At 44.3% G+C, this 14198-nt stretch overlaps 1 protein-coding gene across 1 annotated transcript in view; it reads right to left on the bottom strand.

The window, feature by feature from the left end:
• Positions 1 to 12678, bottom strand: part of TFAP2D (transcription factor AP-2 delta) — a 54282-nt gene extending 41604 nt beyond the window's left edge. The window contains exons 1-2 of the mRNA XM_037393191.1: positions 11759 to 12678; positions 8059 to 8119 (exon numbers count right to left, since the gene is read on the bottom strand). Of these exons, the coding sequence (XP_037249088.1) occupies positions 8059 to 8119; positions 11759 to 12304 (607 nt within the window). The 5' untranslated portion in view covers positions 12305 to 12678. The remainder of the gene's footprint in view (positions 1 to 8058; positions 8120 to 11758) is intronic.
• Positions 12679 to 14198: the final 1520 nt, after the last annotated feature.

Here is a 14198-nt window from a genome sequence, read left to right as displayed (position 1 = left end):
CAGCCACAGAGGTCTAAAGACACAAGCAAGCAAGATTTAGACAAAGGCGAAAAATCTTTTATAGTGCAACTGATAGATTAGGGAAAAAAAAAAAAAAAGGGAAAGAAAGAAGGGAAGATTTGAGGCACACAAACCCTTCTTCAGGGCTTCTCTTTCATTCAACTCTATTCAATTGCTTCTTTCTTCATGACAGAGTCCTACCCTCTGATCTGTTACCTTCATGTTGGTTTCAACAAATATGATTGTTCAAAAGGAAAAAGATGGGTGAGGAAGAGATATACTTTGTGCAGCAGACCACACTTGGGCGAAAGACCCAGGACCCAATGCTGCTGTATACTGTATTGCCCCAGCCACCAAGTCACCTCAGGAGGTTATATATAACCTCATCTAGCTGAAGGTGTCCCTGCTCATTGCAGGGGGTTGGACCAGATGACCTTTAAAGGTCCCTTCCAACCCAAACTATTCTATCAACCTTTTCTATTCTATGATTATTGTCAAGTGGTCTGAAGGAGAGGTATAATGAAAGACTATTTTCATTTTTGCTAGCTTACTTTTGGGACCCAATCCTTTTCCCTCTGACTGCTTCATGCTCATCACAACATACTCCTTTGTGTGAACTGTGCTTTTGCTTTGTTTCCCAAGCCTAGAATGAACAAAAGTTAGGCCATGTGATACTGAGAAAGGTAGTTACAGCAAACATGGAGAGAGTGTTTCCTCTTCCTTATTTCTGTCTCCCCATCAAATAGCACAAGTCAGTACAAAATGCCAACACAAGCTGATGATGGGTTGTGTAGATGACAGCAGCAAGAACAACAGAGCCATACTCTAACTCAACAGTCTTGTCAACACAATGAAAATCCCAATAACACATGATGTGAAAAAAGCTTGGTCTGTTTTGATTGTAGGTTTCTCTTTGTATAGATGAAGAGGACAATAGGGTGGCTGGAGTGCAATGATTTATTCTGATTTAGTTATGTGCTTGGGCACCTGCTGAAATGTAAGTCTCTCTGATGCACTCAGAGTTAAATATTTGTGCATCTTTTCATTGACAAAATCCGTATTCTTACATATTTTATGCTTCTCATAAGTAATGTTATTGCTTCATTAGGCATGAGAAAGACAAATATCTGTTGACATCAATGAATGATTTTTACACTTTAAGTACAAACATTTTTTTTAATGCAGGTCTCTAATTTTGTATAGATACACACACCCTTACACTCTGCATGGTCATTTCTTATTTGTTAATCATAACAGCTGCAATATGATGGGTATTTTACGTTCATTCAAGATAAGGTAATCCCTTTCTTCAAGATATTAATCCATAAATATAATGCACTTATGGAAAGAAACATCATAATAAACTGGTGACAACAGTGCAGAAATACTGTGACAACAGTGCAGAAGTACTGTTTATTTTGTTTTTCAGGATTTACATGTTTGTGTGCTTGTGTACATTATTAAGTATAAGCACGCCTGAGTGCCTACAGATTAATCTTACATAAAATATTAATAACATGCTATGCTTTTTATTAGTCTATTATTTATATCTACAGGTGTTGTTAGTGGGAGTCTTCAGCTTATAGTATATTTTCTGTTCTGAAATTCTGGCAAGTTTACAGTACATTACAAAATTAAAAAATGAAAATCTGCTTCTCCTTAGCTTTTTTTCCCCCTAGTAAGTAGCAAATCTAAGCAAGCAGTGAACTGTATAGAGTTTATTTAGTACTATTTAATCCTGTGTTCAGTTCCAAAAAGTCAATAAGCAATTTAAAATATTCTCCAAATTATTCTCACTTGACCCATTCATCAGTCTCTGGAGCTAAATGTTCAAAATTCTAAAACTCATCAATATTTGTCAGGAAAAATGTAAGTGCTGCTTTGTTTATCACTTATTGTTACGGTTTTTCTTAAGTTAAAAAACTTAGCATCATGTATGTAGTCTTGTAAACCAGCTCGTTCCATGAATGTAATTCTGAGATAATATCCCTCACTACAACATTCACGCTAAGAAAACAAAATCATGCCTGCATGCACAAAACATGTTTGTTTGTTTGTTTGCTTATAATATTAACCAGAAAATTCAACAGGACTGAGGGGATGGTTAGCCGTTTTTAAGACCAGTCTCTTACCTACATGACGTTTATAAGGCTAGTAAGAGTGTTAAGGGTTTTAAGCGTAAGCAGTGTTAAAAAAATAACTGGGGAGAAGCCAGGTATTATGGTGGGAAACAGAATAGCATAAACAAGGGGAGTTGTTACAGGAATTCAGCTTTAAAGACTATATGAACTTGCAAAAGGATGTTAAATCTCAGGCACCCAGGACCAGCCCTCTGTGACTGAGACGGTACCGACAGAAGCACAGGAGCACTTGTACAGTTCCTGGGGTGAAGGATAGGACCCAAAACAGAGCCAAAAGAAAATAAACCTACTGCTTTTCTCTTTCCTATGCACAAGCCATAAGAACTCAGCACTTTTGAATCCCTTTACTGGGCCCTCCCTGAGCCAGCGTTTGGAAAAATTACTGGGTGGTGTAGGTGAACTTGTGGGGCTGCAGGACGAAGGCTTGAGCAGGCTGTGCATGGTGTGGGTTGTGTGTGCAAAGAAGGGATGAGGGGCTGAGGCTCTGCCCCTGGTGTCCCACGAGTGGGGTCTGCATGGGGCCGAGGAAATGGTGTTGAGCGTGGGGGAGCTGTGCTCGTCGCAGGAGGCACTGGCAGGTTGCGTGTGGTTTGTGCGTGTCGGGTGCCCACTTGTGTTGTGCTTCGACACACTTTGCTCCCTGCGTGCGTGCCTGAGTTTGCGGGGTGCCAGGAACTGCTCGGTGTGGTGTGCATGGCTCTGAAATCGACACTGAGGCAGGCCAAGCTGGGACTGTGTGGGTCACGACAACCCACAGCTCGGAACGGAGCAAAGAAAAACACAGCGTACACAACCTCTACCCCAGCAGGAGAGGGGAGCAGCACAGACCCCCAAAGTGGGTGAGATCCCCACCCAGGAGCTTTCCATCGCCTCTCTATGCCCAAGCCTGGAACATCCCTTTGCAGCTCAACAAGGCAAAACAACCAACCAACCCAAAACCCATTAAAAAAAAAAAACAACAAAACCAAACTAAAGGAAAAGCAGCCTAACCCTCAATCTCACGTCTCTTCCCCAAACTTCTCCCAAAAGGTCTGGCTGGTGCAGGACCCGGGGGGCGGCTCCGCTCCGCGCCGCCCCCCCCCCCCCCCCCCCCCGGCCCGGCGGCGCGCTCGGTGCCCGGCAGAGCCCGCTCTGGGCGGCTGCTCAGCCCCCTCCGGCCCCTTCCCCAGCACCAACTCCGGCCCCCTGAAAGTCGCCGACCGATTTGGCTTTAGTCGGCTGGAGATTATCTCAGCTGGAACCGCGAGAGCCATTAATTAAGCCAGCTATTTAGGGTTTTAATGCGATTTAAATTGGCCCTTGGAATAGAAAAGAAAAAAGACAACAGTGCTAATGACAGTGCATTAGGATCGGAACACAATGACGGGCTATTACAAGAGTCCCGAGGCTCTTGTAAGGTTCAGAAGAGCCGGGCGAAGGAAGGGAAGAGGACAACAAAGGGAAGACGAGGAGGGGAGCTGCCCTGCTCTCGGTGGGCTCCCGGCCGGGCACGGGGAGATGGCTGGAGCGCGGGGACCCCCGGCCACCGCCCCGGGACCGCCCGGCGCTGCCCAGCGGGAAGGAGAGCTGCCCTGCCCCTCCCCTCCCCCGCGGCAGGGGGCAGGGCCGGAGGGGGCCGGGGGAGGCCAGGGGGTCCTCAGTCACCCTGCGAGGTCACTCTGGCAGGTAACTCCAGTCAGGCCAGGTAACTGGCCAGGTAACTCCAGTCAGTTTGGCAGAGCAGGGGATAGCAAGGTGAAGGGGATGGCCCCTCTGCCCGTTCCTGCATCCCGGGATGCCTGGAGGAGCCCGCGGTGGTGGTGGGGTGGGGTGACACGCCAGCACCCTAATTTTTTCCCTTTCATCTACACACAAAGTAACAGGGGAGAAGATTCGCCTGGGGAGAGGCGCAAAGCCCTCAGCCCCTGCCCTCACCCGCCTTCTCCAATCTCTGCCCAAAGTCTCGTCCTTAATGACTGAGTCATTAGGCGGTAGTTTGGAGTGTCCAAAAGTAAAATTAGAATGGGGGAGAGGATCAAGGCTCAGCGAGTGCCTTTCAAATAAGAGGTGATACCACCACTAAGTACATAAAAGGCACAAGCGAAAAAGGGGAGCGCCTTTCCCCGGATTTTATTGGTAGACTTTATGGTGACTGATGGTTGAGCTTTTAAGAAGAGGGTGTTTTTTACTTTCTTTCTTTTTTTTTTCCTTCTTATTTTTCTTTCTTTTTATTTTTTTTTTTTAATCAAATAAGATCTGAGGGTTGTTCCTAGCTAGGCACTAATGCATTCGGATGTCAGTCACCTCTAAGCGATTTGACAAACTCAAGATCTCTTAAAACGTGCAGAGTTCAGATCATATTAATTCCCCAAAAATGTTTTGATTCAAAGTAGTTTGTATTTTATGTTGCCAAGGGCAATCGAAAAAGAGCTATTGCCGATAGGTTGGCCCTTCTCTCTTCATGGCCCAGAGGCGATAGCAGTATTTAAGCTTCTGAAATTAGCCTGGGGCAGGAACGATGGATGATCACAAAGCGAAACAAGGGCTTTTTTTGGAGTTTGCCATCTCGATTTCATAAAACGATGCAGGCCAAATGTCACCGTGTTGTCTTTTTAATCCAAATATGTGGAGGTGAGGACACCAAGCCTGCATACACTTCATGTCCGAGGGATGGAGAAGGGATGGGTGTGGAAGGGGGCTTGGAGGGCATTTTAAAAAGAAGGACATTCCCGGCCCCTCCCCCACCCCCACCCCACCCCCACCCCCCCAAAAAAAAAGAAAAGAAAAAAGAAAAAGGTTATTTTAAAAAGAGAGAGAGAAGGTAAAAGAGAGACAGGAAAATCAAACAGGAATCAGGTTATTCTGCTTTTAAAATGGCAACCTAGAGAGGAATTAAAAGGGAATGGGTATGTAATAAAAGCCTGAGACGATTAATAGGAAAATATAAGAGGGGAGGGATTTTTTTAATGATTAAAAACCATAGACGACTCCTGTAAATAGAAGCTTCATTTCTTCAAGTGATTTCTTTTGAAACGAGCGATCTGAATATTCAACTTTAAGGCAAAGCTCCACTCTGTATGTACAACATTAATATGATCTCTGCAGAATTTGGTACTCAGAAATATTAACATATCAAAGCCGGTGCCTGAGGCTAGAGAAGCTATCGATACAGGAGCAGTAGGAAAAGTAAAGATTATTGGTTCTGATGGTTAGAGCAGGGAAGCTCCGGGCTAAATCCTGCACACCATTAACTGAAAGTGATAGCATGGGGATCTCTGCCCTGGACTCGGTGGCAAATATTTTCTCTAGCTAGTAATTAGCTCTCCAGCACCTAAGCCTTGCAAAAATCTTTTACTTTCCGAGCTTCATTAAAAGCAAACACCAAATCACTGCACTAAACAATCTAGAAGGCAGCTGATATGTGCAATGGCAGCCAGAGATGGAAGCAGTTTGTGATGTTTGTCAGTCTTATCAGTACTAATACCAGGACTGCAAACCATGGCACTTTCTTTAGAGATTGCTTTTTTTGAGAGAGGACTAGGGAACGCTGTATTCCTCTGGGAAAGTATATGGGAAGTTTTCTTTTCCCTTCCTTCCTTCCTTCCTTCCTTCCTTCCTTCCTTCCTTCCTTCCTTCCTTCCTTCCTTCCTTCCTTCCTTCCTTCCTTCCTTCCTTCCTTTCTTCCTTCCTTCCTTCCTTCCCTTCCTTTCCCTTCTTTCTCTTTCTTTCCCTTCTTTCTTTCTTTCTTTCTTTCTTTCTTTCCTTCCTTCCTTTTTTTTCCTTTCTTTTCCTTTCTCCCTTTCTCCCTTCTTTCCTTCCCTCCCTCCCTCCCTTCCTTCTTTCCTTCCTTTGCCCCTTTTCTTCCTGCTGCTGCATCTAAAGCACTCAAAACCAACCTTTAAAAAAGTGTATATATTAGTGACAAAAATAAAATAAAAAATCTGACACGAGATGTTTAAAATATTAGGGAAGCCGCTCTCGAGTTAATATATTCTTATTGATGTATTACTAGAAAAGAAGTGTGATTTATTTATATGGGATACTGTATAGCGCTTAGGCGCAGGATGTTTTGATTACTGCTAACACCTATCGCTTTTTTTGAAGTCGGACAAAATATTTATTATGTATTTTTAATATACATTTGAAACTTATCCTCTCGCCTTTGATATCTTCCCTGAATATGCCAGGAGATAGATAGCAGTGCAGTAGTAGTTCAACACTTAAATCAGGGTAGAGAAACCCTCACATTTTCATGCTGGATTTCCTTTACTATCAATCTTTAAATCCTTGAATAATTTGATCGCTTTAAAAAGAGAGAAGGGGAGAGAGAGGAAGAGAGTCTTGACTGCAATCATCTGCACAGGTAATTGGAATCTGCTTAGCAGGAGCTGGAGAGCTGAATAAACCGGAGTTGAGCTGAGCTGAGGTTTGAGCCGCCCGTCAGCTGGGAAATGAGAGCCGCAGCCAGACTCCACAGGCACAGACCCCAGCTGATGGGGACTCGGTCCTCCTCTCCCTCAGCTAACGATCTCCTCGGAGGTCAGCTCTGGGATCAAACCCGAAAGAATTACCCCTTCTTCCTCGGGATAACTAGAGCCCACCGAAACCCCAGAGACGAGCCCCTGGGCAGGCGCAGGCACCGACACCACGACTCGGGCAGGACTTGGCCAGCCCGGCGCTCTGCCAGCCCTCTCCGCAGCGTCCGCCCAGCGCTGCCCAGGGAGGGGCCCGGAGATGTGGACACCCCCGGCCCCGCCGCTCGCCTTCCCCGCACGCCCCGGGGGGAGCGGCGCGGCGGGGCCGGGGCCGGGGCCGGGGCCGGGGCCGGGGCCGGGGCCGGGGCCGGGGCCGGGGCCGGGGCCGCGCGGCGCGGCGGGGCCGGGAGCTGTCCCTTCAGCACCACCGCGCCTCCGCCCGCCCCGCCGCTCCTGCCGCCCGCCCTGCCGAGCCGAGACGAGCTGAGCTGAGCTGAGCTAAGCTGGACCCCCTGGTCTGCAGCAGGTGCGGGGAGAGGGCACCCCCAAACCTCCCCTCCCGTACATGTCACCGCCTGTGCGCCCAGGTCCGCCCGCCACAGCTGCGTGTCACTGTTGTTTCGGTGTAAAGTTTGTTCAGGTTGAAATCAGCCCGCTGCTCCGGTAGGATCGCATCGCCTGAAACACCTCTTAAACATCTGCTTTTCAGGGCGATGGAATGACTAAAGAAAGGCAGTAACGGGTCAAGAAGCGCGAGTTCCAAGGGGCTGAGCCACCAAGTGTCCTCTCTCCGACTGCATTATTCGTTTTATATTGGAAAGGAAAGTATGTGTTTAAGCTTGTAAGAAGAATGTGTTCCTCAGGCCTTTAGACGACTTTTGTTTCTCTTTCAGGGTAAGTGACAGCAATAACAAACTCCCCGGAACGCTCAGGTTTCACAAACTCTGAAGAAATGCTTATTTAACAAGAGTTCCAAATCTTTCCTCTAACTTTGACGTTAGATATTTACATTGACAGATGGTTATCAAATGAAGTGACACTCAAAAGAGAGTTCCACACCGGTCTGTAGCGCTACTAAAAGCACATTTCCAAAAAAGCTCCTTCCTTTCCCCACACAAGATCAAACTGCCGATTTAACAGTCCTGCGCCAGGGAACACGTTTCTCAAACTATCAGGGACCAACTCGGTTAAACGGGGAATGATAAAAGGAATCAAGGCGGCTCTGGATTCAGCGGGAGCATCCTAGAGCTACTGAGGAACAGGTCATTTGTAAAGTGCAAATGGACTCTGAAATGTGAAGTGCTCTAAGCTAGTTTGAAAGTGGTTCTGCCAAACGTCAATTTATCACTATTTCGGCAGTAATCCAAACTGCACTGAACAGTGAGGGAGAGAAAGAGAGAGAGAAATGGAGAGGGGTTTATGTTTACAAAAACTGATAGACGCAAGTATTTGTAACCTCTTACCTCTTCTTATCACACCTCCTTGCCCGTTCAGTACAAGTCCACACTGGGCCTCCACTGAGCTCTTAAGTAACGAGGGGAAAAAACAGGAAAGAAAGAAAATCAGAATCCCAGAGAGACCCCACAGACCTTTTGCTTTGTCACACGACTCACTCAGGAACAATAGTTAAGGTGAACTGGAAAACCAGTGACTCTCATCGAACTCCAGTACTCTGGCGAAATCCCACCGCCACCCTGCAGTCTGCCCCTGCTCCACCAAATGCACAATAATTATCAATTTCATTTCCATTTAAATAAGAGTTTCTCCTGAACTAGGGACTTTAGGTCGGCAGTTACATGACAGGGCAGAAGATAAACAAGTACTCTTGAGAGAGGTGTGTTCCCACTCTACCGTTGCACACACAAAGGTAAAAATACAGTTTTATGTAGTATTTTTGCATGTTTAGCTGCATATTTTATGTGTGTGTATATATATATATATATATTTACACACACACGGAGCTAAATTCATGTATCTGTTTCCCGACACCTCTATACCGACTTACAAAGTATTCATGGAAGTAGACAAAGAGCACAAACACCAGACGACCTATTGGGCTTTGCCGGCTACACAGAGTCGTAAGGGTGTTGTAACAATGCGTGTGTCCGCACATAGGTGGGGATGAATATGCATCTTTGCGCACACACAAACAGAGGCACCCATGTGTGAGTGTGGGGTGAAGAACCATCCAAAAACCTGCCTGGGGCTTCTGGTGCACATCCGAAGAGATCTCATTTCTTTATTCTCCTGTTACAAGGCTGATTATTTGGGGATCTTCGCCCTCCTTAATAAATATTTTTATTGGAATGATAAAAGACTTGAAAGGGTTGGGTTTTCTTTGGGTTTTTCCTTATGTTGGGGTTAAAAAAACACAACAAACCAAACCTAAATCTTTGCCCAGTGGAAATGTGTTAAAGACGCATTTTCCTCTACAAACAAACGAGGTATTGGACATGAAAGAGGCCTTTAAGGGTGTTAACCTATTCAACAGCCCGTGAAGAGTTAAGTAAATGCGGAGAGAGTCGGTGCATAATAAAAACCCCACTTTACAAAACAATCTTTACAGTCCTGGCTCTCTCCCCCACTTTCACCATATTGGCGCTGGCCCTGTAAGACCTTCCTTTTCAAGGCTCTTTTTTATTTTAAGTGTTCTGCCTTAAAGTGATTATGAAATCAATATGAAAAAAACTTGGCGACTGAGCATAAATTAAAGCGGTGATGGGAAAAGGTGTGACAGTTTTCTTTGTTGCCCATGGAAAATCTTTTTAGGGCACTGAAAGATGCCACTCCAGCTCCAAGACTGTTTGCATCTGTTAGGCTGACTTAAACCGCCCTCGAAACTATTGGACATTCACTTAAAATTCTGTTCAGGGAAAAGTATATTTACATTTGTTGCATTTGAAATGAGGCATATGCTGATGAACGTTTTAAAAAGAAAGACTAAGGAGAAAGGGGAAGACTGGTTAGACCACAATTTTGGTTTAAAAGTATTTGTGTGCAGTCCTATTTCTGTTTGCCAGCAAAACGCTTCTTTCTAAGCCCAAGGTGATATTCGCAAGAGTCCAAGTTTGTTCTGAATCATCTAAATCGTAACGAGAAATATTAATATTTTCAAGTTGTCACCGCTCAGCCTTTTCGATACCTCAGTACACTCCCTCTTCTGTTCGGGAAAAGAAGGAGGAGGAAAAATAAAGAAAAGATTAGGTACAAAGGCGTTAAGTCTTTTACTTTCGAATGAAGTGTGATCGAAAAATTAATATTTTCCAAAGAAAAGCTGTTGATTTTTTCTTCTTTAAATAAATAAAAAAAGAATGTGCCTTTAGCAGCTTAACCAACCTCTTCTCCTTTTTTTTTTTTTTTTTTTTTTTAAAGGGAAACATGTTGTTTGGTCGGATGACATTGCATAAATGACCAGTTGAATGGCACTAAGTCGAAAATTGGATAAACTATGGTGCTTTTTTGCCCGGGACTTAGGCATTGTCTGCTGTCTTGCAAACGTTCCTAATCCCCTCTTTTGAAAAATACAAGGCTTTGTGCCTGCCAAAGAAAAAAAATTTGTACAGATACAAAAAAATCAGCAGCAGACGTGGTTATAAAAAGGAGTAAATAGGTTTTAGTTGAGCTGAGCAGTGAATGGCAGACTTTTTTTTTTTTTTTTTGAGGGGGGTAACATAAGGAGATCCTTGTGAAAAATGTAAACAAAAAATGGCCAGAGAGGGTAAAATTATATAGTGAATTTTAATGCAGAAAGCTAGGTTTAAATAGTTGGGGTTTCCTTCTCAGAGATATAAAAGATAACATTCTTTCTTGTTGGGTTGTTGGATTCTTTTCTCCTTAAAAAAAAAAGGAAAAAGAAAAAAAAAGGGGGGGTGGGGGGGGGGAAAGATTTCTTTTCTTCTCTACCAATAGAGGTTTGGGCGGTTTTTTTTTGTTGGTTTGTTTTGTTTTTAAAGGAAGAAAATAAACCTTCTTAGTTTTACAAACTTCGGTATATTTTTTTTCCCCGAGTCTTTGACCGCTACGTCTTTTTTAGAAAGACCAACATAGAAAGCTTTGTATGACTGGGAGCCAGATTTGGGGGAAAAGTAAGTACAGTAAATACGGTCCCATTTGTCTGTCCCCGCTGATCGGGAAGCCTTTAGTTCCTCACTCGTCGGGAGAAGGAAGGTTTGCTTTTGGTTGGAAGGGACTTTGCGAAATGGGTGTGAGATACAGGAGGGCGTTGTTTGTAATTTTGGAAAGAAATTTCAGTTCAGCCACCGGCTCGATTTACCGGAGGTGAAGTTTTAGTGCGGGGGAAAGTATTTTTGAGCGGATAAAGCTGATGGTTTGGATACATAGAAAAAGAATTTTTTTTGGATGAGTCCAGATGCCGGTTAGGGGGGAATGGGTGAGTGATTAGACGCGTAGATAGATGAATTCAGCGTTATCTGCTTGTATCTCTCTCCCTATTAACATCTAGATCGCATATTGCGAGGGATTTTTATCGGACTGAGTATTTCTGACGAACGTTTGCTCCCGTTTATTTCTTCCCTGCCTCATGCCACGGAGTTCAACGGAAGGTTTGCCTTTGTATGTGTGTCGGAAAGGAGATTTATCTCCTGTCCTGTCTTTTTTCTTTTTTCCTACTCCATCCCTTCCTAAACACACCTCCCTGCTCCGTCCGTTCGTTTAAACGGTTCCGTTCGCCGAAAGAAAGGAAAAGTTTAGAGAAAGCAAGAAGCTGGGTTTGGTTTGGTTTGATTTAGGGTCTGTGTGACATGGATAAGGGGCTGTGCAGGCACACGGGGACCCGCACGGGCACACACGCACCCCAAGATCTCCGGGTGGGTTCCACGGTCTCAGCCATCACGGAGACACAACCCACGCGGGGAAGTCAGGCTCGAGTTTGGGGGGTTTTTTTGTTTGGTTGGTTTTTTGTTTGGTTTTTTTTTTTTCTTTTTTCCAAGAAAGGCCACTTGCCTTTGCCCATTTTTTTTTTCCTCCCCACATTTTTTGTTGCTACTATTCTGGAGGAGACGGGCTCTGGATCGGATTTTGGATGAATCTTCCCACCTTTGTATGAGCTATTCTGAGCGGAGGAAAGTGGGGAGGGTGAGGGGGGAACCGGGGCAGGGGGAGGGGAGGAGAAGGTGTCTCGAAAGGAGATCGCATGCTATTTACCTGCAAATCGTCTGCTCCCGAGGCTGCAAGCCCGAGGCTTGGTCCTGGCAGGAGTCTTTGATCTGGATGCATCCCATATTGGGATCCATGGCTCATAAGAGACAGGTCGTGGCGGCGGTAAGCATCTAAGCACCCCAGCTCTCTCCTCTGCTCGTCCAAGCAAGAGGACTTGAGCGCCCGCGCATTGTGCAGGTTGATAAAATCAGTGGGTTCCCCATGGTGGATCTGCTGGTAGTATTGCTGGGAGTGATGGAGAGAGTTCAAGGAGTAAGCGTCGGGGTTGACTGCCGGGTGGCTGTGTTGGAACTCGTAGTGGAAGGACTGGTGGTGCAGTGGGGTGTACTGGTGGTTAGTGGAGAAGTACGGGGAGGCGAACTCGGTGCCCGTGGTAGAGTAAGTGAGAGGAGATGAGGAGGAATAGGCGACGGTCGAGTTGGCCACAGACTCCAGGCATCCAAGCTGCATCAAACGGTAACTGTTTGATCCGTCATGACGTATCTGAAAGGAAGAAGTGAAAAGAAGACCCCAAAACTGGAGGTTTGTCATTGAAAACCCCGGGTACGGTTCTTCCAAGCACGCTGTCCTGCATAGCTTCTCCCCCTGCAGAGGCGTCTAAGCCTGCAAGCGGCAACCCCAGCAACAAAAGATCCTTTCCTACCTTGGGCTGGTGCCATAAAGGTCTGTTCAAAAAATCATAAACAGCCCAGCCTGCCCTTATAACCGCCAAGCGAAAGGAATCCACGCGCTGAAATAAAAACTATCTATCTATCTGTCCATCCATTCATCTTTCCATCCACCTCCTAATCACAGCTGTAATATCTGGGGCTGACACACAAAAAGTCATCAAACAGAGGAAACTACCGAGAATACACACAAGTCCCGTCCCTATGTTACAGCGTTACACATTGAGAAAGCTTTGCCGCCTGCTCGCCTTCCTTTCTTCCTTCCTTCCCTTCTTTTTTTTTTTTTGAACCCCTATTTTTCTTTCTTTTTAAAATAACGAATCAGATCCAAAATTCCCCCCCTCTTTTTCCTGCGTTTCGAAAGAAAGGAGAGTCCTGCTTTTTAGTGAGAACTCCCCATTCCTGGCGAGCTGGTGGTGATTTTTCTCCACTTCATTATATTATTAGGGGTATTATTCTGATTTTCGTTCTGGCAACGGTTTTAACGTGGTAATGAGTTGCCCTTTCTGGCGACAGATGTCATAACGAATTTTCTCTCTATACTTCTTTAAGTTATCTCTGAAGCCGGATTATAATTAAATGTAACGGTCCAATATGGATTTTAAAAAAATGGAAACAACCACACAGGCACATACACACACACATATGCACACACAGGCACACACACATCCACACACACGCGCACAGACACACAGACACACACACACACACACACACTCACACACACAAAATACCTCTGCATCGTGGACGAGACCTGGAAAGGTAGTTGACATTTTTTGGTTCTCCGAAAAAAAAAAAAAAAAAAAAGAGAAAAAAAAACCCCTCTGGATAAAATTCCCCTCTCCAAATTAAAAAAAAAAAAAAGGAAAAATTTGAAAAATCCAAAGTTCATGTATTTCCCCAAATTTTTTTAGAAAAAATCTCTACAGACAGAGAGAATTTGCAATGTATCTGCATAGATCAGATCTCTCGCTTTTCCATGCACCTCCTTAAAAACCTGTAGGAACAAAATTTTCCCTCTGCACAAAAGCTGCTCCCTGGATCAGATTTTGTACTTGCTGGGTATTTCTTTGGCTGATGTCGTAGGTCCCTTGGTAATATAGAAGTTTTGAAAATTAAGCATCAGCACTGAGAACTGGGAGGACAATAGATAGAGGAGCTTCATCCCAGGAGACAAGGAATAAATATTGTATCTTCGCCTAATAAGGAACTGTAGGTTCTTTCAACATTTTTATACATTTTTTCCTCCACTCTTTAGAATGCTTTTTCTTACCCAGGCTAATATGGGAGCGAATCTGATCGAAGGGGGTATTTTGTGTACATTTTATTGGGAAGACATAAAGCTAATATATATTAATATATATTATTAAACCATCCTTTTCAATAGGTAAGTGCTCCTTCCTGTTGATTATACTGCTTTTAAATACTGACCAGAATCTAACATTGCACATTTGTATGTGTCTGTTTAACTGTATTTTTTTTTCTAAATGAAAACTATGTGATTTGTTTTGGTTTAGGTTTGGTTTTACTTTTTTTTCTTTTATTTTTTTTTTTTACCCTTGCATTTACATCGAATTTAAGTCCACCCCACACTCCAACATGCTTTTAAAGCTTCCTAATATGCTATCTTACAGGCTTCTTTAAATAGCATTTTCAACATAAAACTAGGGTGAGACCACAAAGTATCACTGCAGTGACATATGATATGGAATTATACATAAAATACATATAGATCTACGGGATTACACCTGTACTAG

The sequence above is a fragment of the Falco rusticolus genome, chromosome 6 (assembly GCF_015220075.1).
Source record: "Falco rusticolus isolate bFalRus1 chromosome 6, bFalRus1.pri, whole genome shotgun sequence".
Classification (NCBI taxonomy): Eukaryota; Metazoa; Chordata; class Aves; order Falconiformes; family Falconidae; genus Falco; species Falco rusticolus.
This window is presented reverse-complemented; position numbering and strand designations above follow the sequence as displayed.